Consider the following 23530-nt stretch of genomic DNA (forward strand, 5'->3'; position numbering starts at 1 on the left):
ACAATCAACACAATATAGTACAAAGGTGGATAAGAACTAACACCCAAAAAGTATTTGTAAACTACCTGTATTATTCTTCCCAGTTTTTAATAAGATGTGGTCCAGCATAACTTTACACTTTTCATTTTGAAACTAATTCTCAACTGAAAATTACATATTTAGCTGCAATCCCCAATGTGGTTGATAATCAACCTATTCTGCTACACTTAGCATGGCATCTATAGAGGCAGCTTATGATTTTCCAAAGCACTAGTCCAGCCTGAGTCTCACCCACTTGCATGCTTTCACTAACCTGTCCTGACAAGCAACCAGATTAGCGTACTCTTACATCAATGCAGTGTAGCAGAAAGGAGCAGATGGATCCTGCAGGTTGTTTTCCCTCCAGACTTACGTGGGGAGTGCTTAGCATACACAATAGCAAAACTGAGCCAGTGAAATCACTCTGCTCTCTCAGCAAATTGCTGATAACTACTTTGGATGATGCTGTCACGGGGATCCCTGGCCTTCCACACTAACACATGGGATACACATGTACAAAAACATGCACAGACATATAGGGAGACTAACAGACATGCACATCATTATAAATTTGATCAACTGCTTACAAGTGCCCAAACTTAACTGAGCTAAAATAAAGCCATGTATGGTACTCGTAAAGAGCAGATAATCTGTCTTTCATCTAAAATCTTGAATAAGTTTTGAAAATTTAAATGAAACTTTGGCCACATCTGCTTCTTTGATACCAATTTCTTTTCTTGTAAAAATTAAGCATGTTCTAAATGCACTTCACAATAGTTTCTTTATCATGACATGTCATATTTCATACACTCTGACACGGGAAAAGGTCAATGAACAAACGAATTGTCTTCCCATCTCCAACTACACTAATTGAAGGACAGGACTTAGTCATTATAATAATCTTGAAGCTTATCATAAGCAGACAATGCCATGGTCTTTAAAAAAAAGCCTTGTAAAAATAAACAGATGGCATCCATAATTAGCTCTGTGTGTGTTATGAGTTTGTTTACAGTTTCAACAACATTTTAAGACATTTTGACATAATTTTAATGACAAATCATCACTAAAATAAGCATCTACCCTTTGTAAAATAAATGTGACACTAAATAAAGATCTTACTAGATAGTGAGAATATATATTTTTTAAAGCAAATTATGGTTTTGAGAGAAACAAGATTCTATATGATAAATATACTAAGAAAGGAACAAAAGTAAAGCCTCTCTATTATTGCTAGAAACAAATTTCCTGTGAGAAAGCATCCTACCACTCCATTCCTGAACCTACTATGCGCCAAGGGCTTTATATTAATACTATCCACATGCCTCTGTTAAGTGAGAAAACGATTTTAAAAGCTCAGTGAATTATTTAATTTCATTCTTCTATGTCTGGTGCCCAGGAAAGTACATACTATATATAAGGCAAATAAATATGTATTGAATGAATGAATGAGTAGCAAATTCAGAGTCACACCCTTCATAAGTGGTAAAGATAGGGTTGGGATTTACATCACTCCACAGGCAATATGATCTTCCTGTTCTTCCTCATGGAAAAATGCATATGAAAGCATGTAGTAAATAGAAATAACTATATAATTATGTGCTGTTGTCTTTTATAAAACATATTATTAATGAAAGTCTAAAGATCCAAATTCATAATAAGGCTCTGTTTCACCTTAGAAGACCTCGCTATAACTGTATAGAAAAAAAGTTCATTAGACCCATACTGAATAGAATCTAAAAGTAAACCCACTTTAACCCAACTGAGTTATATAACAGAAATATAACAAAATATTTTACAGTCTGAATTAGTGAGCTACAAGTATTTCAAAATAAAATAAATGGCTAACTAAAATAATAACTAGCTGCTAAAGGTAAAATCATTCATTACAAAATTTTTTTAAATATCCACTTAAGTTCAACTACTGCCGAAGTACACAAAATAGTCTAATATGCCTGAATTTTTCAGGTAACAGACATGTCTTTTTTTCAGCAAAACTTGTAATTTTAAACATTTTTTGGAAGACGTCTTTCTAAGCACCTTTTAAGAGAATTCCAAAGTTATTCAACAGGATATGTGAGACGTTTCCTTTAGACCCTGTACTATTATTATCATCAGGATAAGTGATGTAGGAGTAACAATGCTTCAGCAACCATGTATGTCCCCCATCTCTGAGAATTTAGGGATCGTTTCCCTCTATAAGTTAAACTCGTTACTTAAGAGAGAAGAACAGAGCTATACAAAGAGATAAAGTGGCTCCCAGGCCAAAATATAATTCAACAAACATTTAAAAAATATCTTCAAAAAAATAAAACAGTAAGGAAAGGAGAAAGGAAGGGACAGAGGTAAGATCAATGGCAACTAAAGGTGGCTAACTGGAACAAAAGGTTATAAAAAGAAAAAAAGACTCAAAGATTGGCATCTGGGGAGCCAACTAGTTCACCTTGCCCAACTCAGAAGAAAAAACGACCTATAAAAGTCTGATGCTAATAAACATCTATTCTGAGGGCTATTAGGGTGGTGGGGGCAAAGGTTTCTGAGTCATTTCTATTTGGGAAACACTGAGTTAATCTAAGTTAAACAGGTTGCTTTTTTTTTTTTCTTTTAAAGAAAGACTCCACGGCTCATTAATCGATGGCTATGCCGCAGGACACTCTGAGAGGGTACTGTACAGCACTTATCTAACCACACACCCCCTTCTTTTGCAGAGTATCTTTATGGATTGACAATTCCAAAGAACACACATTTAGAAACAAAGCCTTAAACATTCAGAACACAAAACTCAATTCCCTTGTGACTCTATTCTTACCAAACAAAATTTTGAGAACCTGTCTATATACATAATTTTCTTACCCAACAGAAATGGGTGCCAGCTCCAAGGAAATATGAATGAGGAATCCACCAGGTAGTATGATTATACATTTAGAGATTAATATATCGACATTCTAGTATATAAATCTTGTGATTTAGTCAGCAAAATACCTAGCAAAAAAAAAAAAAAAAAGAGGGAAAAGGAAAAAAAAAAAAAAAGCCTATGTGTATACACACACGCACACACACACAAAGTCAAAAAAAGAGGAAGCCCTACCAAGTAAGAATTTCTGAATCTCAAAGGCAAATTATTGATTGGGATGTATTCATCAAGTGAGTGCCACTCTGCAGGGTTTATCAGTTGCTTAGAGATCAGTTTGTGCTGGCAATGCTTCTATCTCACCATGAATCTTTTGTTCAACAAGGTACAAACAACTATAATCATCAAACGTCATGTAATGGTACATAATCACACTTAAGATCTAGAATGAGTGTGTGTACTTCTACATGCCTACATTAGATGGTCACAAACAGCTAGCTTTTTATAGCTCTATTTGATATTTTTTTATTAAAGTAAAGTTCATTTACAATGTTGTGTTAGTTTCTGATATACAGCAAAGTGATTCAGTCATACATACACAGTCTTTCTCATTGTAAGTTGTTATAAAATATTGGATATAGTTCCTGTGCTATACAGTAGGACCTTGTTGTTAATCTATCTTATATATATTTATTTGATATTGTAATTTAGTTTTGTCTTCTTGGTCACCATCAAAATGTCACCAGCACCAGTGTTTGTGTCTAGGCCTCTTGCCACTCCCTCTTACTAATCTGTCGCTTCAAATATATTTCCCCCCAAAATAAATAACTGACCTTATCAAATACAATGGTGAGGTAAACTAGGTTTTGCTTCACCTCTGAGTTCTTAATGTATAAAATATTAGTAGTAATAAATTTAGAAAAGCTAAACCTTTCTGGCATTGTGTTGTCATTACCAACCTTAATGATTCTAAAAGTTATAATCATGTATTCTGCCACTGCCAGTGTAAACTTTAGCCCTATCCTTCATTAAATACAAAAAAGGCTGTATCTAAAACTGTGAAGGAAAAATGAGGTATTTCCCGAGTCTCAAAATATCTCCCTATAAGATATCTTCATTAATGACAAGGGGAGAAATAGTGACACTACTGTGGGGAAATGCTAGTAGCCATGTCACCTTAACCAAACCAAAACACCACTAGTAATGGGATATGCATGTCTCCTATATGGTACTCACAGAAGAATAAAAGCATTTCTGTAGTATCCCTGCCAAAAATGCAAAGCCGGAATATAATCATAAGAAAACTGACAGATGCAAAATGAGGGACACTCTATAAAATAAATGGCCTGTGTTCATAAAAAAAAAAAAGTAAAGATTAGCTGACAAAAAAAGACTAAGGAACTATTCCAGATGGAAAGAGACTAAAGAGATATTACAAGTAAATGTAACATAGGATCCTAAACCAGAAAAATTTTTAATTTTACTATTAAAGACACTAGTGGACAATACGCTCTGTAGATTGGATGATGGTAATATATCCTTGCTAAATATTCTGATTATGATAATGGTGTTTTCCTAGTGTAAAAGAATTTTCTTCTTTTTAGGAAATACATATTTAGGGGTAAAGGGGCACCAGGCCTGCAATTTACTCTGAAATGTTTCAGGTAAAGAAGACAAATACAGCAAAATAAAGACACAGATACAAATATAAGAATAAAGCAAATGTAAATGTTAGTAAAGGGTGTTTCAAAATTCTTTGCAAAATTTTGCAATTTTTCTGGACATCTGAAATGATTTCAAAAGAAAAGTTAATAAAAATTAAAGCATTGTCACTGCAGTTTTTGTTATTATATTATGAAACATTATTAAAATAAAGATATCTGACTTGTTCAACATTATTTTCTCTTCAGTCAGAATCCACTCACTGTGCTAAATAAAAATAACAGGAGTTAATTTGTTCAATATGTTTTCTCAGACTTAAACTTTTAAATACTTTATTGTGTTGATTACCTAATAATTCCAAAGATTTGAGAATGGTTAATTAGGTAACAGACAAATATTCCTCAAGGGGAACAAGATTCAGGCAAACTTTAATTACATACTGAAGTTAGCCTCAAATGAAACTTAACACTGAGGGATGTTTAAAAGAGGACAAAGTCCCAACAAGCAATGGAGAGAAGTCAGATCAATGAAATATGTGTTAAGTTGGCCATTACAGAGAAGGAGGGTGAATGAAAAGTATTCAAAGTTCCTTGAATGGAGGGATATTCGGTTGTAATTGTTTGCCAGGTTAGTAAGCGGAGACCCAACTGCTTAGTCAAAGCAGAAGCTATCCCTAAAAGTAAAAGACCCGTAACTAACATCTGTGTGGCACTGGAATTTACAAACTCCCTCCATATCCACTATTGTTCCCTATTCCATTGCCATTTTACAGAAAAGGCACTTGAGATACTCAAGGGAGGTATAAAGTAAGTAAATATTAAGAATTTTCTAATATTCAAATAACATTATTTTAAATTAACGCGAATTTAAAGTAACTTCTTTGTTAAATACTAGTCTAAACTGACAGGTACTACAACTTTGGTTTGTGAAAACTATCTTTTGTAAGCAGAGCTTGTTTGATTCAACTCAGCAAAGAGTATAGGTGTGATTACTTGTTGAAATATGAGGAAATTGTCCTGTTATATAAAATTGAGTTCCATAATGGTACTTGGCATAATAGGTCTCTACCTTTTTCATTTGTTGTAATTCTGGCCTGAAAGGATAACTGATGTCATTATTTTTGGTTTTGCTCTTTCAGTTCAGAAAAATTCTTTGTCCAGAACAGAACCTAACATATACCTATTAAAATTCTGAAGCCCTACCTCCCGAGAATACAGGACTTCAAAATAAAGATCTAAAGGTAATAGATTTTGATCCACAGGACTCAAAGATAAAAAAGCATGTTGGGAAATAGGCCCCAACACATCATTCCTGTAAACTCACCTTGAAAATAATGGCTATATTCAAGAGTGGCAGTGAAAACCGAACAGATTCTATTATTGAGCTTCCCTGTTGAACCCAACACAAATAATCAGATGAAGAAAGGATAAGAGAACTGTTAGGGGCTGAAATGTATCCCCTATCCCAATTCATATGTTTAAGTCCTAACCCCTAGCATCTCAGAATATGATTATGTTTGGAGAGAGGGTCTTTAAAGAGGTAATAAAGTTAAAATGAGGTCATTAGGGTGGGCCCTAATCCAACATGACTGATGTCCTTACATGAAGAGATTAGGACACAGACAACACACAGCACACAGCACAGAAGAAAGACCATGTGAAGACATAAGAAGACATCCATCTGTAGGTCAAAGAGAGGCCTCCAGAAGAAACCAGTCCTGCCGACACCTTGATTTTAGACTTCTGTCTGAAGAAAATAAATGGTGTTTAAGACACTAGTCTGTGGTATGGTAGCCCTAGAAAACTAACAAAAGAACGAATTTGGAAAATTAAAATGTAGATAAGGATCCAGAACAAAAAGACACCGAAATAGTTTACAAAATACTTTAAAATAAAAACCTAACTAAAAATGCCTGGTAAGTTTACCTATTTACCTATTCACATCTATATAACAAAAACGTCTTTCCTTCAACTTTCCAGTAGAACTCAATAAATTTTAAGGGAGAATATAATATATGCTTCTTTGTATTCTCAGTTTCCCAGGAGACTGACTTCAAATACTAAAGAACATCCCAGTTCTGGTTTCCTCTAGCCAGTCTGAGAGTTCTGGCCTCTATGACTTCAAATATAATCAGAAGGTCAACTTCTGTCCAGATCTAAAACATTCCTTCTGGCAAGAATGAAATTTTACAAAAGACCTAGAATTGCCAAAACATTGCTGAAGAAAAAGAAAGAGGCTGGAGGAATAACTCTCCCAGACTTCAGACAATACCATAGAGCTACAGTAATCAAGACAGCATGGTATAGGTACAAAAACAGACATATGGACCAATGGAGCAGAATAGAGAGTCCGGAAATGAACCCACAAACTTTTGGTCAACTAATCTTCGACAAAGGAGGCAAGAATATACAATGGAATAAAGACAGTCTCTTCAGCAAATGGTGTTGGGAAAACTGGACAACAGCATGTAAATCAGTGAAGCTAGAACACTCCCTTACACCACACACAAAAATAAACTCAAAATGGATCAAAGATTTAAACATAAGACAAGATACAATAAACCTCCTAGAAGAAAATATAGGCAAAACATTATCTCACATACATCTCAAAAATGTTCTCCTAGGGCAGTCTACCCAAGCAATAGACATAAAAGCAAGAATAAACAAATGGGACCTAATTAAACTTACAAGCTTCTGCACAGCAAAGGAAACCATAAGTAAAACAAAACGACAACCTACAGAATGGGAAAAAATTTTTGCAAATGATGAAAGTGACAAAGGCTTGATCTCCAGAATATATAAGCAGCTCATAAGACTTAATAAGAAAAAAAAAACAACCCAATCCAAAAATGGGAAGAAGACCTAAACAAGCAATTCTCCAAGGAAGACATACAAATGATCAATAGGCACATGAAAAAATGCTCAATATCACTAATTATCAGAGAAATGCAAATCAAAACTACAATGAGGTATCACTTCACACCACCCAGAATGGCCATCATTCAAAAGTCCACAAATGACAAATGCTGGAGAGGCTGTGAAGAAAAGGGAACCCTCCTACACTGTTGATGGGGATGCAGTTTGGTGCAGCCACTGTGTAAAACAGTATAGAGATTCCTCAAGACTAGGAATAGACTTACTATATGACCCAGGAATTCCACTCCTGGACATATATCCAGAAGGAATTTTACTTCAAAAAGACACCTGCACCCCAATGTTCATAGCAGCACCATTTACAATAGCCAAGACATGGAAATAGCCTAAATGTCCATCAACAGATGACAGGATAAAGAAGTTGTGGTATATTTATACAATGGAATACTATTCAGCCATAAAACAACAATATAACGCCATCTGCAGCAACATGGATGTTCCTGGAGAATGTCATTCTAAGTGAAGTAAGCCAGAAAGAAAAAGAAAAATACCATATGAGATCACTCATATGCGGAATCTAAAAAAAAAAAGAACATAAATGTAAAACAGAAAACAACCTATAGACATAGAATACAAACTTGTGGTTGCCAAGGGGGCAGAGGGTGGGAAGGGACAGACTGGGATTTCAAAATTTGTAGATACTGACAGGCATATGCAGAATAGATAAACACAATTACACTGTATAGCACAGGGTAATACATACAAGATCCTGTGGTAGCTCACAGGAAAAAAAAATATGTGACAATGAATATATGTATGTTTTTGTATGATTGAAAAATTGTGCTCTACACTGGAATTTGACACAACATTGTAAAATGACTATAACTCAATAAAAAATGTTAAATAAAATAAAATAAAATTAAACAAAAATAAAACAAAATACAATCACTACTAACATTTTTTAAAAAAGAATGGAAATTTACAAATTAGTTACAAATCCATTTCCCTATAATTTCTCTTATTCCCACCAATTATTTTTTCAGTCAAACACCCTAACTCCATAAAAGCTCAAACTCTTTCAGTATGGAAAAGTCCCAAATATTTTTTAAATCTTAAATTGCTCTGAAATTAGAATATGATAATTTGTTCAGTTATAGTCAATTCTCAGAAACCAGACTTTGGGCTGCAGTAATTCTTAACTTTTTAATAAATGAAACAGCAAAGGATAAGAATCAAGATGCTAAAAAAGAGCTTCTAAAATCCTTCTGGAAAATAAGGTTGCATATGGTACAGAATTATCTCTGATGGGATCTCTGATGGGATGTGGGGGTATCTGGCTTCCACAGAATTTCAACAGTTCTGCACTCTTTCTTCCACAGCAAAAGTAGACTCCTTCTTCACTGTAGCAATCAGGATAGGCCACTGACTAAGGTCTAACAAAAGTGAAACAATTTAGCTCTCTGTTCTCAAAGATATGGATTAGCCAGCCAACCACATTTGAGCATTTAATAACTTTAAGATCTTATTCCTTTCTATTTGAGATTTATCTAGCTCTTCTGATTTTTGTAGACTGTATAAAGGCTGCTTTTCCAAAACATGAAAATATAAAAATTACCTAGATTTGGAAATTAATGATTATATACATACACACACATGTACACACACATGTACACACACACAAAAAATGGAAAGGTATATTCAGGGTCGTAATATTAATCTTAGCACAAAGGCCTAAGCAGAAACAGCTTATAAACGTAATGCTTTTTTATCAGCTTCATTTTTAGAAGAAAGATTTCCATCTCCATTTTCCTCCTAGACTCTTACATAAACACCCTTATGATGAAAAGGTTTCTTTTAAAGAAGTTAATATTTCAATTATGTTTGTTCATTTTTAACAATAATTTTACAGTTAACTGACAAAAGAATAATAGGAGAATGTTATTATTAATTAATTTGTGGCTCAGTTTGCCATCTGAAAAAAAATGACTACTGACAGGCTTTATTAATTATAATGACAACAGTAATAATACACATGTTAACCAATGTTTTACCAACATAGCATGCAAAATATTACTGGTAAGATTCTCACAGTCAGGAAGAAGAATGAGTGCTTAGTATAAACCAGACACTATTCTGAGCATTTAAATGCGTTAATGCATTTAATGCTCACAATCCTATAAAGCAAGTGCTGTATTACTGTCACTTTACAGATGAGGAAAATGAAGCATGTAGAAGCTAAGGAACTTACTCATAGATATAGAGCTTGAAAGAATTAGGGCTAGGATTTACTTGTACTAAGTGAAAATAGTGGATGTTTGCAACTAACAAAAACAATGATTAAATGAGTTCCCCATTAGTCAGCTACAATTGTTCCGAACCATTTTATGGTCTAGAACCTCACTGAATTTCTCCTTAGAAAAGTGTGTATCTAATTTCAGAGGGTCCACAGATTCCCCTAAAGCTAATTACAGAGTCCAGATAACCCAGGTTAGATTATTTCTGCTTTGGGAAGCTGGCAATACCAACATGGCACAGTCTCTATTTCCCCAGTTAGCAGCAGAGCATGGAGCACTGAGCTCTGGGGCAAAGGGACAGCCAGCAACAAGTACTAAGCTCTTCTTTCTGATGGGCTGGGTGAAACTAAGAGACTAGCTTCAGAGAACTGCAGGGAAGAATGTGAAAGGAACAGGTCACGGAGACAGCCCGGCCTGCAGGGATCCAAGGGCTCTGGCGAGAAAGTCAGTAAAGGGTCTAGAAGAGTCTCTGGTCTCTTTGCCACGGAGTCCAAATAGTCAGTAAATGTTGGCTGGATTCTGTCCATGAGAGGAGGAGAATGCTAGGAGACATAAGCTCTTTCTGTCCTCAGGAATACAAAGGGTTGTTGTCTTCAACCACTTGAAGGACTAGTGCCACTTAGTATATTACAACAAACAGAACTCAGTACTGATTACCCAAAACAACCACAGTAAAACACAGTAGCGGGTGTACCCACTGAGAAAGGATTAGCATTCAGAATAATCATCACATATGCCAAGTGAAATGGAACAGCTGAGGGACAGAAAAAGGAATTTATCTAAAAAACAGTAAGGGCACTCAGAAACCTCAGGAATAGCAATACAGCACACACACACCTTTATACACAATTAGACTTTCTGGGATAAAAATACATAATTTCCCAATTATGCAATTCAATTGATTACTTAGAAGAGAAGATGATCCCTGTTGGAACCTGAATTAGTAGCCTGAAGAGGAACATAAAGAAATTATATCAAAAAACAGAACACAAAAACAAAATGAGAGTAATCATGAGGGAAAGGATATGAGCCCCAGGGGGCTTGTCTGGAATACCTAACCTGCAAGCAACAGGAGTCACAAAAGGAGAAATGGAAAAAAGAACAGGAGATGAGGAAAGGGAACAGTTTACAAAAGACTTTCTCTGAAGTGAAGAAAACACTTAAGCCTGCACAACTGAAAGAGCACACAGAGTAAAAGGCAGAGCTGATGGATATAAACACAGACCTAGGCATGTGAGGAAACTTCAAAATCCCTGAGTTCCAGTATTTAAGAGAAAGTTGGGCCACCTTTCAGACAGTAGGAATACATTACCCACAATGGATGAGAAACAAGAACATCAGACTTAACACTAGAAGCTAGAATACAGTAGGATGCATAAGCTACAAAAGACTTGAACAGAAACCCAAGAATCCTATATTCAATCAAAATATCATCCCCCTTTCAGGGCAAGGAAATATATTTGAGGATGGGGCATTTTAGAGCAATCATCCATATATTCCAGCTGAGGAAATCAGATGAAAAAATTTTCTAGGCAAACAAATGAACTAGGGCAGAAATCTCAAAAAAGGAGAAAGCAGAGAAGCTACAGTAATTGAGAGACATGCCTGGGGGTGTGTATATAGAAGATAAAAAAGGACTTTGGAAACAGAAGGGATAAACTACAAAGGAAAATAAAATACAGCCTCGAAGCATGAAATTATCTCAGAGAATCTAATGCTCGAAAGTTGAGGAAACCATTTATATCATCTTCACAAATACTAATGGAGAAAATGTGTGTCTGAATAGGAGGATGAACACAAATACAATTTTAAAGGACAAGAAAATCTCCAATTTATCAATGGGAAGCAATAGGAATAATTAGCAATTTAACTCAAACAGCAAACTGAAAAAAATGGAATATTAATCATAAAATATAAGGTGAAATAAATAAAATCAAGTATTTAAAATTGGAAGGACTCAAATTTTACACTTAAGTATCAGATTGGGTTTTTTTTAAAGAACACAATTAAAATGTGATAAAGAAGACTTTAAAATAAAATAAGAAGCAAATAAAAACAAAAAGAAGCAAGAGATACAACATGATACAGGTCATGATTGAATTTAAGATTAAAACTCTTAACAAGATAAAGATACTATATAATGATAAAAGGTACACAGCAGTAAACCTATGCTGTACATACTAACTTATTTTATAAACATGTAAACATCATTAGAAATGCAAGGAAGACTCAGAGGTGTATACTGAAGTAGTTACGGATGAAATTATACAGTGTCTAAGATTTACGTTAAAATATTCCAGCTATCAGTGGTAAAAGCAAGGAAAGGGTGGCGCACGTGAAACAATACTGGCCAAGTAAATACGAAGTGAGGTCATGGATTCGGGGCATTTACCATCCTACTCTCACTATCTTTAAGTACTTTTATATGTTTGAAAGTCACCACGAAGAAAAGAAAGACAGAAAGACAGGTAAATGGAGGGAGGAAGGAAAAGAAGGAAGAAGGGAAACAGAAAAAGAAAAATGAAAAAAGAAAGGAAAGAAAGAGGGAGAGAGCAAGGAAAGAAATGCAAGGATGTCTTGGTGCAAGAATTTTGAGGGAAGTGAAACTATAATGATACTATAATGGAGACACATGTCATTAAACACACCACAACCCACACAATGTGCAATCCAGGGTGAACTCTAATGTAAACTATGGGCCTTAGCTAAGAAAAATGTATCAGTATTGGCTCATCAACTGCCACGAATATACTTTTCTAACACAAGATGTGGGTAATAAGGGAAACTGGTGGGGGTGGGGGACAGTGAGTAAAGGGTGTATGGGAACTCACTGCACTTAACACCAATTTTTTGGTAAAACTAAAACTGCTCTAAAAAATAAAATCTCTTATTTTTTAATAAATTACGATGGAAAACTTTATATATCTAAGACATCCTTGAATTTCTTTCTGAATAAAACAGATCCAATAAAAGAGAAAGAAAAAAGAGAAAAGTAACAAAGGAAATGAATAAAATAATCAACAACCTTCAATAACCTTGATTTTTAATAGCTATCACTTCATAAAATACTGAAGGTCTACCACAGAAGGGTCTATACAAAGACGGTCAAGGGCCTAACATTGAGAATGATACCAGCATCAAATGGATTCACATCTAAATTCAAATTTTTAAAGAACAGATCATGCCTATCATTAACTAGACCCCAGAAAAAGAAAGAATACCTCCACAGGTAGTTTCAAAAAACACATAGAACTTTATCACTCAGATCTGGTAAAGACAGTATTTTAAAAAGAAATAAAAATTCAAAATATTTCTATTCACACATAAAATCTAGCAAAATACCAAAAGGAAAATCACTATGTCTAATTAAAATTTATTCTAGGAATATAAAGAAAATGTATTAAAAGAGTCTATAATGGTAATAAATTAAAAGATAAAAGGACCGTATTTTCCTTATCAGTAGTAATTGGTAGATAATTTCAGCCACAACTAGGGACAAAGAGGAGATCTTACAAGCTTCTAGGGGGAGAAAAAAGATTTTTAACAATCAAGAATCAGATACACCTCAATATCAACAATATAAATTAAAAGAAAGCAAAATAAGGCCTTCAAAATTATTAATGAAAAATTATTTCCAATCCAGAATTCTATACTCAAAATTATACAAGAAAACTCAGGAGAAAATCTTTGGGACCTTAGATTAGGCAAAGATTTCTCAGGAATGACATCAAAAGCACAATCCATGAAGGAAAAAAATTTGTAAACTGATCTTCAACAAAATTAAAAAACTTTGTGCTTCAAATGACAACATTAAGAAAATAAAAACATAAGCCACAGGTTGGGTGAAAATATTTGCAAATCATATATTCCTAGTAAAGAATTCTTACAGCTCAATAATTAGAAAATAAATAAACCAATTTAAAAATGAGCAAAAGATATGATTAGATATTTCAACTAAAGGAGATACACAATTGGCCAAAAAGCACATGAAGAGAGATTTAACAACACCAAGCATTAGAGAAATGCAAATTAAAACCACAGTGAGATAGCACTTCATATCCACTAGAATGGCTACCATCAAAAAGATAGTACTGTTTAGGAGGATGTAGAAATGTGGAGAAACTAAACTCTTATACATTACTCATGGCAATGTAAAATGGTGCGACCAATTTGGAAAACAGTTTGACAGTTTCATAATTTACCACTCAATCCAGCAATTCCACTCTAAGTATCTACCCAAGGGAAATGAAACAATCTGTCCATGTAAAGACTTGTATGTGAATGTTTATAGCAGCATTATTCATAATAGCCAAAAACTGAAAACAATGCAAATATCCACCAACTTTTGACTAAGTAAAACAGATGATGGATATACTACTACTCAGCAATAAAAAAGAATGAACTACTGAAACACACTACAGCATAAATAAACCTCAAAAACATTGTGCTAAGGAAAAGAAGTCAGACACAAAAGATCACATATTATATGACTTTATTTATACAAAATGTCCAGAAAAGGCAAATCTAGAAATAGAAAATAAATTAGTTGTTGTCTGGGGGCAGGAATAGAAACAGAAACACTGCACATTGCATGAGGATCTTTATGGGGATCTTTATGGGGTGATGGAAACATTCTACCATTGGATTCTGCTGTTTGTAGCACAACCCTGTAAATTTACAACAATTTACTGACTTGTTGTCTTAGTCCATTTAAACTACTATAACATAGACTGAGTGGCTTATAAACAATAGAAACTTATTCCTCACAGTTCTGGAGGCTAGGAGGGAAGTCTAAGAGTAAGGGGCCAACTATTCAGTTTTTGGTAAAAGCCAATTCCTGTTCATAGACAGCCGTCTTCTCACTGTGTCCCCACATGGCAGAGGGGCCTCTTTTATAACAGCACAAATCGCCCTAACGAGGGCTCCACCCTTATAACCTGATCACTTCCCAAAGGCCTCACCTCCGAATACTATCACATTGGGGGTTATGTTTCAACATATGGATTTTGGAGGGGTACAAACATTCAGTCTACCTCACTTGTACACTTAAAATGGGTGAATGTTATTATAGGCAAATTATACCACAATAAAAACTATTGGGTCTTTTTTTCCCCCAGTAATAAGTTAAAATAGTTGTTTTCACTCATGCACCAGTTCTTAGGAAGCTACTGAAAGATAAGCTCCAGGAAAAAAAATAAATAAATAAACCAACAGTGCTAAAGGCAAAAATCCAGGAGAAAAGAGGTTGAAAAAGAGAGTATTAGGAACCCTCAGGGCAAGTGAGGAAATCTCAGCTAGAGAACCATGCTGCAAATGTAGAGGGTAACCAGTCCAGACTAGAGCGGGTCGAAGGAAACCAGAGATTTCCACAAAAAGGTGCAAGTGACAGAAAACTCACTGTGCTTGAATTAATGAAACACAGGACAAGTTTGTGGATAAATTAGTGATAAATACATAGAAAACAAAGCTGGCAAGCAAACAAAAAAGACAGTTTTCAGCTATAGAGAAAACAAAATGGTGCAGGAAAGTGAAAGTAATCTTAAGAGACAACATGACTGCTGGGAATAGCGTTCACACTGTGATCATAATAAAATCCCAAATGCTGGCCAAACCCAAATCATGACACAGTGAGAGCAGGAGGATGGGTGTGACGAGGAGGGCAGTAACATACCTCATCTCTCACAAAGGGAAGCTGATAGAAAAAGCAGAAATCAAGGACCAGTACAGGTGTATCTATTAACAAGATGTTAAAAACATTAAAAGACTCAGCTAAAAGAGTTAACTTTGGTCAGAATCATGAATACAAGGCTCCCCAGTGAGAAAGAGGCAATAATTAATTGTCCTTAAGCAAAGGCAGAGAAGAAGCAACAGCTTTCCTCCGGCCCCTTCCCCTCTCAGCAGCAGTGGCCCCTCCCAGCCCAAAGCTGCAGTTCCCCACGCACAACAGTTCAAAGAGGCTTCCCTCTTCCAAGTGATTTCTCACTTCTCCTTTATTTATTTTTCTTTTCTTTCTTTTTTTTTGGGGGGGTGGTGGTAGGGGTTTGCGTAATCAACTGAAGTGTTGATACTGGGTCAAAAAGCCACTAACATGATAATTCAGCTGTTTCAAGCCCTATAATTTTATACCCGGGTAAAAGTTCTTCAAATATAAGGATAACCTTATCAACCAACTAAGAAGTCAAAGAATACAGTATCATGGATACCTCTCAAAAATAAATTCTTGGTTAAAAAAAAGAAGAACCTAACCACAAGGTTAAGTCAAAATGCAGACTGATTAATCATAAAACTCTGGTAAGATGCTGATGGTGACCATGAAAACAAAGGTAAAATGAACAAACTGGGAGACTCACACCAACAGAAAAGAAGTACAGTACTATTATAATAATGAAAAATAATAAAAACAGCAAAAATGAAGAGTTAAGGAACGCAGGATTAAATATAAGTACGTCAATTTCCATTCATCTTTGTAAAAAGGAGACAATATACTCTCAAATTGGAATATGAAAAAATATGATGACAAAATATAAAATTTTAATAATCATTTTTATTATTAAGAATCTTTGAGGAATTAATATCGCTGCAGAAAATACTTATCTAATAAATAGTTCAGTAATTTAAATTTTTCTCCTGTTAAATATAAAGAAAATAAGCTAATTCAAAAACATATGGAAAAATAAGAGTAATGAGAAAGGAATAGTCTTACTGGATACTGTATTATAATAAAAAGATATAATATCTAAAACAATGTGGTACTAGCACATGAATAAACAGGTTAAAAAAGGAAACAGATGTAAACATCTGCATACACATGAGTACACAAGGAAGATGACTTCTAATTAGCGCAGAAAAGAATGTTTATTCAATAGTGGTTGTGACGGAGCTGCTCACCTGAGGCTGCCTGCTCTCCCCTTGAGAGCATACTATCTATCCCTTACTAAATCCTCACTTTACTTTCTCAAAAAAAAAAAAAAAAAAAAAAAAACATTGTGACGAGTAAGAAGCCATTTGAGAAAAATAAAATAAATCCCAAATGAAGTGAAAATTTCACCAAGAAAGATGAAATACATACTAAAAGAAAACATGGAAGATAAATGTTTCGGTTATCTCGGAGGAGGAAGAGCCTAAGTATGTCACAACATCAGACATGATCAAAGAGATTTCAAAATTCAATTGCAAAATTTAAAACCAAAAATTTTCTGTAGAGGAAGGAAAAAACAACATACAAAGTCAAAAAGATAGGCAACAGGTGAGAGAAAAGTGCTACAAATTGTATGTTATATTTTATACCTACATTTATTTGTTAATCCTGTCAGGAAACAGTTTCTGGATCAGAGATGGACGCACCTGTTTACTCACAGAGCATCTCTGCGCCATTCCTCACATCCCAACTCCCCATGGGCCTAATGTCCCTGTGCATGCAGAGGGGAGTGTATCTACCACAGGAGTGTATCTACCACCATATAACTCAGAGCTTTTGTATAAGAGTTGCTGGCATGTCTGCCCTTCTTCAACTATGGAGAGAGAGCAAACTTGGCTCTTGAAGGTAAAGTAAACAAATCCTTCTGGGGAGAGAAGGGGAAAGCCTCTATTTACCAACCCAGAATGTCAACAAACAGTTCTGGGGAAAGAGAAGACTTTCTCTCTAGCGGTCTCTTAAATGTAGTTGTCATTTAATCTAGGTGTTAGTGGTCTTTGGTTAAAAATCCCTCACTCTGTAAAGATGTGAAAATATTCAAGGAGCATCACTTCCTGATAATATTACAAATGGCTAATTTCCTGAAAAAATGAAAAACTATCTACAGGTTGACAAGAAAACCCAAAGGACAAAGGATTTAATAGTCAAGTCAAGGCAAAGGAAAAGGAAATGAATCTATGAAGAAAATTTCACCCTTACTTATATTTAGGAAAACTACAGTGTGATATCATGCTTCACTATCCAAAGCTCCAAAGGCAAAGCACCCTTTGGCCAGGGAAGTTCTCTTACAAAAGCCAACTTGATAATACTTAACTAAATTATAAAAGGACATATCATTTTCCAGGCAATTCTATTTCCACATGTGCAAAATGATGATGTAAAGGGTCACTCATAATTGCACTATTTGCAATAGCAAAATATTGGAAAATTTATCAATGTGAAATTATATGATTGTACATCCATACAACTGAACATTAAAAATCATAAAAATGAAGAAGATAATGCTTTAAATTAGGTATGGAACACTACCAAAGATAAATTTTTAAGTAAAACAATGGTTGCCTTTAGAGGAAAAATAAATGGTTGTAATACAAAAAATGTGGTATGGGGAGTTGCTTTTCCAATGTATACTCTTCTGAACAATTAAGATTTTCTTTTAACCAAGTATTACCAATTTTTAGTGTTTTAATTCAATAAAATAAGAAACTAAAATTATTTAAGCAAAATTATGTATCATTTCACTAAAATAGCATTTTAACAAACTATTTTCGTAGAGTACTTATTCATCTTTCAAATGCAGAGAAGGAAACAGGTGAATATGGTTGGAGATATATGTGAGCTTCTACCAGAAAAAGTGAATAGAGACCATTCCAAGCATAAGGAGCAACACGATAAAGGCACAGAGAGGTCACACTGAATTCAGGGAAAAGAAGTACTCTCCTAAGTAGTACGAGGAGATCATCATTGGCAGGAAAGAGGGCTCTGAGGTGAGATTAAGGCCACGGAGAAAAGGGACTTGTAACGCAACAGCATTTGAATTTCATCTTTAAGCAACAGAAAACAGTGACTTTAAAAAGAAACAAACAAAAATATATGGGGATAGCACAGATAATCCTGACATATAAATTCTGACCAGACTGACAACAGAACCAGTATTTACACACCAAACCTGGTGACTTTCTCAGTGTTACATCTTTTTAAGGAGAAATAGAATTTATTACAAATTTCACTCTTAAGATTAATCTAGCAAAGTGAAGATGCTACTCACATTTCTATTATCAGAAGAAATGTACAAGTTCTAAAACTGGAAAAAGTGACAGTTCCATCAGGAAATTTCAAGGGAAAAAAAAAAAAAGGAACAAAGAAAATTATAGCCCTCCAGGCTCAAACTGAAACACTAATTAGGGATAACATATATCTCAGAAGATACAGAATTTGGTGAATATGCCTTAAGTATTATAATTTAAGGTTAGTAAAGAAATTTGAAACAGAAAATCTACTATTAAAAAGACATTTGAATTGTTTAAACAGTATCAGAAAAAAGTCTTTGAAATATCTAAGAATGGCTTTCTGAACACTATAAAATCCAAGATTGTTTTATGCTGCCATTCAGTTACAGCCTCCACCACCAAATATCTCTCCATCACACAGATGCGTCTAAAAAAATCAAAATTAATTTGTCTGGTAACTAGCAGAATTACTGTCACTGGAAGCAAATGCAAGAGAGAAAATAGATATTATTAAACATTAAATGGGATACAAATTATCAAAGTGTACAACTAAATAGCATAGAATTAGGTACTATCAAATCCAATATGATGAAATTCCTCATGAATTTCATTTTTCCTGAAATTCATTCATAACCTTTTTTGAGGGTACTGAACATAGTTTCCTGGCAAGCCATCCATGATACAAAGTGTAAAAGTAGGTACCTAATGATTTAAATTTATTTATTTTATTTATTTTACTGGAGATTGAACCCTGGGCCTCATGCATGCTCAGCATGCACTCTACCACTGAGTTATACCCTCCCTGGTACCTCAGTGATTTAGACCTATTACACAGAATTACTTGATATAAATATCAACTTTTAGAGGTCTTATTCCAAAAACCATGGGACGAACTTGAAAAAAGTATGGGCTGAGATAAATGAGCCAGAAAAAAATTTAAAAATAAATGGATTTAAAAAAATTAGAACATAGTAACAAAATGCACTAAAAAAAAGACAATGGTTTTTAATTCTGCAAACTCTGGTAAGTACCTCAACTAAACCATCTAGTATTTATTGTGTCTTGAATAAAATACAAATATTTTGGAGTCACTTCAAATTGTTTTCAAAATCATATTACAAGCTATTCTCATCATGACATAATAAAGTCTTCATTTTAATCAAAAACATGATTTTCCAGCTAATTATCTAATTAGACATACATCAATGTAAAGACATTTTTAATGAAAATCAAATTAATCTCTAAGAGATACAATTCTGTCACTTCTAAAGATATTCACAATAATGGAATATAGGCTAAAAAAGTGATTCCAAACAGAAGTACCATACATTTTGAGCAACAACTACTGAGGTTAATACCTATACAAACTCTATAAATACATATTATCATTGGTCTCAAAATGCATCTAGATACATAAATTCTGCCATACTCAATGAAGACCAGTCCCATGGTATAATCTCAAAAGCATAATGTCAAAAAAACCCACGTACAAAAAATTATACATTATAAAGTCCCACTGATTTAAAGTCTTAAAAATAAATCTAAACAGGCAAAATTAAAAATTAGTTCTATTGCTTAGGTGTGCATAACTGAAAGAAAGAACTATCCAGAAATACAAGGAGGTGTTTGGAATTCAGTCAGAATCGTAAATAGGAAGATGGGGGAGGAATCACTGAGAAGGGGAGGAAGTCAGAGGGGAGGAGAAACAAGTGCTGGCATTTTGGTACTTCCAGATCCAGGTGATGCTAACATGGATTTTTGCTTATAATAATTTTTTCAACTACACATTTGTATCTGACTTACTTTTCTGTACATGTATTTTAGTTTACAATTTAAATCAAACAGAAAAAGGAAAGAAGGAAGGACATAAAGCCACCAGTTAGTTGATAGCACCAGTGGCTTCCTGAGACGTTGGCTGGAATTGAGGAATTATACCCCTAAAGTCAGCAGTTCCATGGTGGCCACTTGAGTTCTCACCCTCATAACTGTGGCAGAGGTGTCAGTGCCTCTGGAAACCAGGTTGGGTGGGGCAGTTCTGAGAGTCATTCCTGAAAGTTCACTCCAAATATCCTTCCTTCCTCCAACCCTTCCAAAGATCTGTAAGCACTTAACCCCTTTCTATTCAACACATCTTGAGTGATTCTCATAACAGCACATGAACCCTAACTAATGCAGTTCACCAAGAGAAACTCAAGGAAAAACAAAACAAATTTCCTACATGGAGTATTAACAGTAATGAAGCAGAAGAGCTAGACACCATTAAATTAACCTGATACTTATCTGTCATTTCTAACAGATTTCTTAGCACACACATAGAAACTAAATCTTTATTTAACACTTCGAGGAGTTAATTTTTAACTTTTATACACCAAAAAGGTGTGGTGAGGAAGGGAAAAGTATAAAGACACTGCAAGGAATGAAAAACACAGCTTTTGTTACCTGGAGTCTCGTATTCATTTCTAAGAAATAAAAATTCTTCTTTGAGTCCACAAGGAATTCTACAGTTCCAGCGGAAGAATAATTTACAGCTTTGGCAAGAGCTACAGCTTGTTCTCCCATTGCTCTTCGAGTCTCAGAATCCAGAAAGATGCTGCAAATACAGAAAGAGTAATTTCCTATGTTTTGGACAAGAATTAAGTAATCTTTTGTGTGCATGACAAAAATTTTCTTAAAGTTTACTCAGATATGACCATCTGTATCAACTTAAGGTTTTATATTACATGCTCTATATATGCTTATAATACATGTTTATTGTGTTATTAAGCAAAATATGTTAAATAAATCAACTTCAGGCTTCAATAAAATTAACGTTTGAACTTTCCGCATTATACTGCAACGTCACTCAATTTATAAAATATACAACTATTTGAGAACAAGTAGTTGTTTCCAACTAGTAAATTTAATATATATATTCAAAATTTCTCCAAGCTAAAATTGGGAGATGTGCCTTATGAAGAAAACGTGTGTTAGATAAGGTCCCTTCAGGCCAGCATTACAGCAGTGCTGGCCAAGTCTGTGAGTTCAATGTTACTGAATCAACAATATGTATTAAATAAGGTGTCTTTCAACAGAAACATATATAGAACAGGTTATGTATTAATGCGCTGATGAAAATGTTCTGACTAGGGTCTCAGAGAAACCTAACTGTATTTCCCCCGGGAGCAATGCTTCAGTATGTACTAATTCATTGTTCACAGTGACTTTACAAAATATAATTACCACAAATAACAAGAATCAGCTGTGCGTCTAATAAATTCTCAAAACTCTTGTTTCACAATAAAAAAGCACCTTCCAGCAAGCAAATAAAGGGTTTCAATGAACCCTGGAAAGAATATTATCATACCATTTTTGCATTTTCACATATTTTGCGTCTATGCAAGAAAGGCTCCGAGAAACAAAACACTGACTACTTTTTTATTTGCAGATTAAAATTATTCTCAAATGCGTAAGATTCACATGACATTTTATTTTTTAGTACTGTAAAAATTTTATATTCATTATTTATAGTTTTGCTTGTCATACATAATTTAAAATTTAGAAAAAATCTTTTAAAAATTCATATATAAATAATTGAAACTTCAATTTTTCCATTTACTTTAATATACATTTATGGTGATATATCATTCTCAAACAGAATTATATTTTATCTAAAATCCTTAGATCACTGTTATCAGTAGAACACGTAAGCTCTGTTAACCCATAATTATGTAAAGATTTCTATTATAACAATACAATAAAACTATAAAAAGTATTATGCAGAAAATATTTAGATTTATTAATTATGCATGATTTATAACATTGCTGGCCCATCAACAATGTGTCAAGATATATGTATAGTAATTATATTTCAGTTTCTTTGTTTTTTTTATGTAGATAACATTTTATAATTTTTTTATTATGGAACAGCATAATGAACTTGCATGTAACTGTTTCCCATATGCAACAATTATTACTATACAGCTACTCTTATTTTGTGTATGTTGCATGCCCACTTTTCTACCTGGCCCACCCATTTGAGTAAATTTAGAATAAAAAGAAAAAGTAATTATATTGAAAGTATCAAGACAAGATAAAACATAAAACTGCAAACATGGTGTGTCAGAGTCTGTTACTGTTCTATTGGCATCCACTCAACTAGAATTTTAGCTGAGTACATGGTTACTTAAAGAAAAAACACATTTCCTGGCCTCCCTAGCAGAGTCCCTAACTTTTCAGATCACTGTCAATACACGACAGGGGCAGGTTCTAGGACTTCTCCTAAAGACACAGGCAGAACATCCCTTTCGCTTTTTCCTCTTCCTTCCTTCTTACATCCTGGTCCTGGGCCATGAGATAAAGGGCCCTATTCCACGTAGCCTGCAGCGGGATGTTCCTCACAGCATGGTGGCTGGCTTTTAAGGGTAAGTGTCACAGGAGACAGGAAGATGAAGCTGGCAGATTCATAAGGCCTGGGCACAGCACCACTTCTGCGTAGTCTATTGGTCAAGCAGTCACAGAGCACAGAATCAACGGGAGGGAACACAGATCCTTCCCCCCGTTCAGCAACAGAAGTGGCAAAGGATTTGGGGAACATGTTTTAAAACCACTATACCATATCATATTTTTAAAACTAATATAATTAAAGTACAATTTGATTTTTACCATTACTCTGTGATTAATAATTCATTCATAGTCAGACCTATGCTTTACAGAAATCATATATACATTTTACCAAGACACCTTGGCTAAGATGATTAAAGCTGCAACTAGCTGTATTCCCTACTGCCTGGTTATTAAAAATACCAATATACACTCAACTGGGAATTTTTAAAAACTAAGAGAAAACCAGAATATACACAAACACCAACCTAGCATCAAATTAGAAATGAAGCTCCATGAAATTGCTACACCAAACACATGAAAGGTGGCTT

The 23530-nt window shown here is 34.3% G+C and overlaps 1 protein-coding gene across 5 annotated transcripts in view; it reads right to left on the reverse strand.

The window, feature by feature from the left end:
* Positions 1 to 23530, reverse strand: part of PCCA (propionyl-CoA carboxylase subunit alpha) — a 330985-nt gene that overhangs the window by 173173 nt on the left and 134282 nt on the right. For all 5 annotated transcript variants that reach the window (XR_001367552.2, XM_006195197.2, XM_032496718.1 and 2 more), the window contains one exon: positions 21060 to 21210. Coding sequence is in view for 4 of the 5 variants with exons in the window: in XM_006195197.2 (XP_006195259.1) it covers positions 21060 to 21210 (151 nt within the window). In the remaining variant the exon portion in view is untranslated. The remainder of the gene's footprint in view (positions 1 to 21059; positions 21211 to 23530) is intronic.

This window comes from Camelus ferus, chromosome 14 (genome assembly GCF_009834535.1).
Source record: "Camelus ferus isolate YT-003-E chromosome 14, BCGSAC_Cfer_1.0, whole genome shotgun sequence".
Lineage (NCBI taxonomy): Eukaryota > Metazoa > Chordata > Mammalia > Artiodactyla > Camelidae > Camelus > Camelus ferus.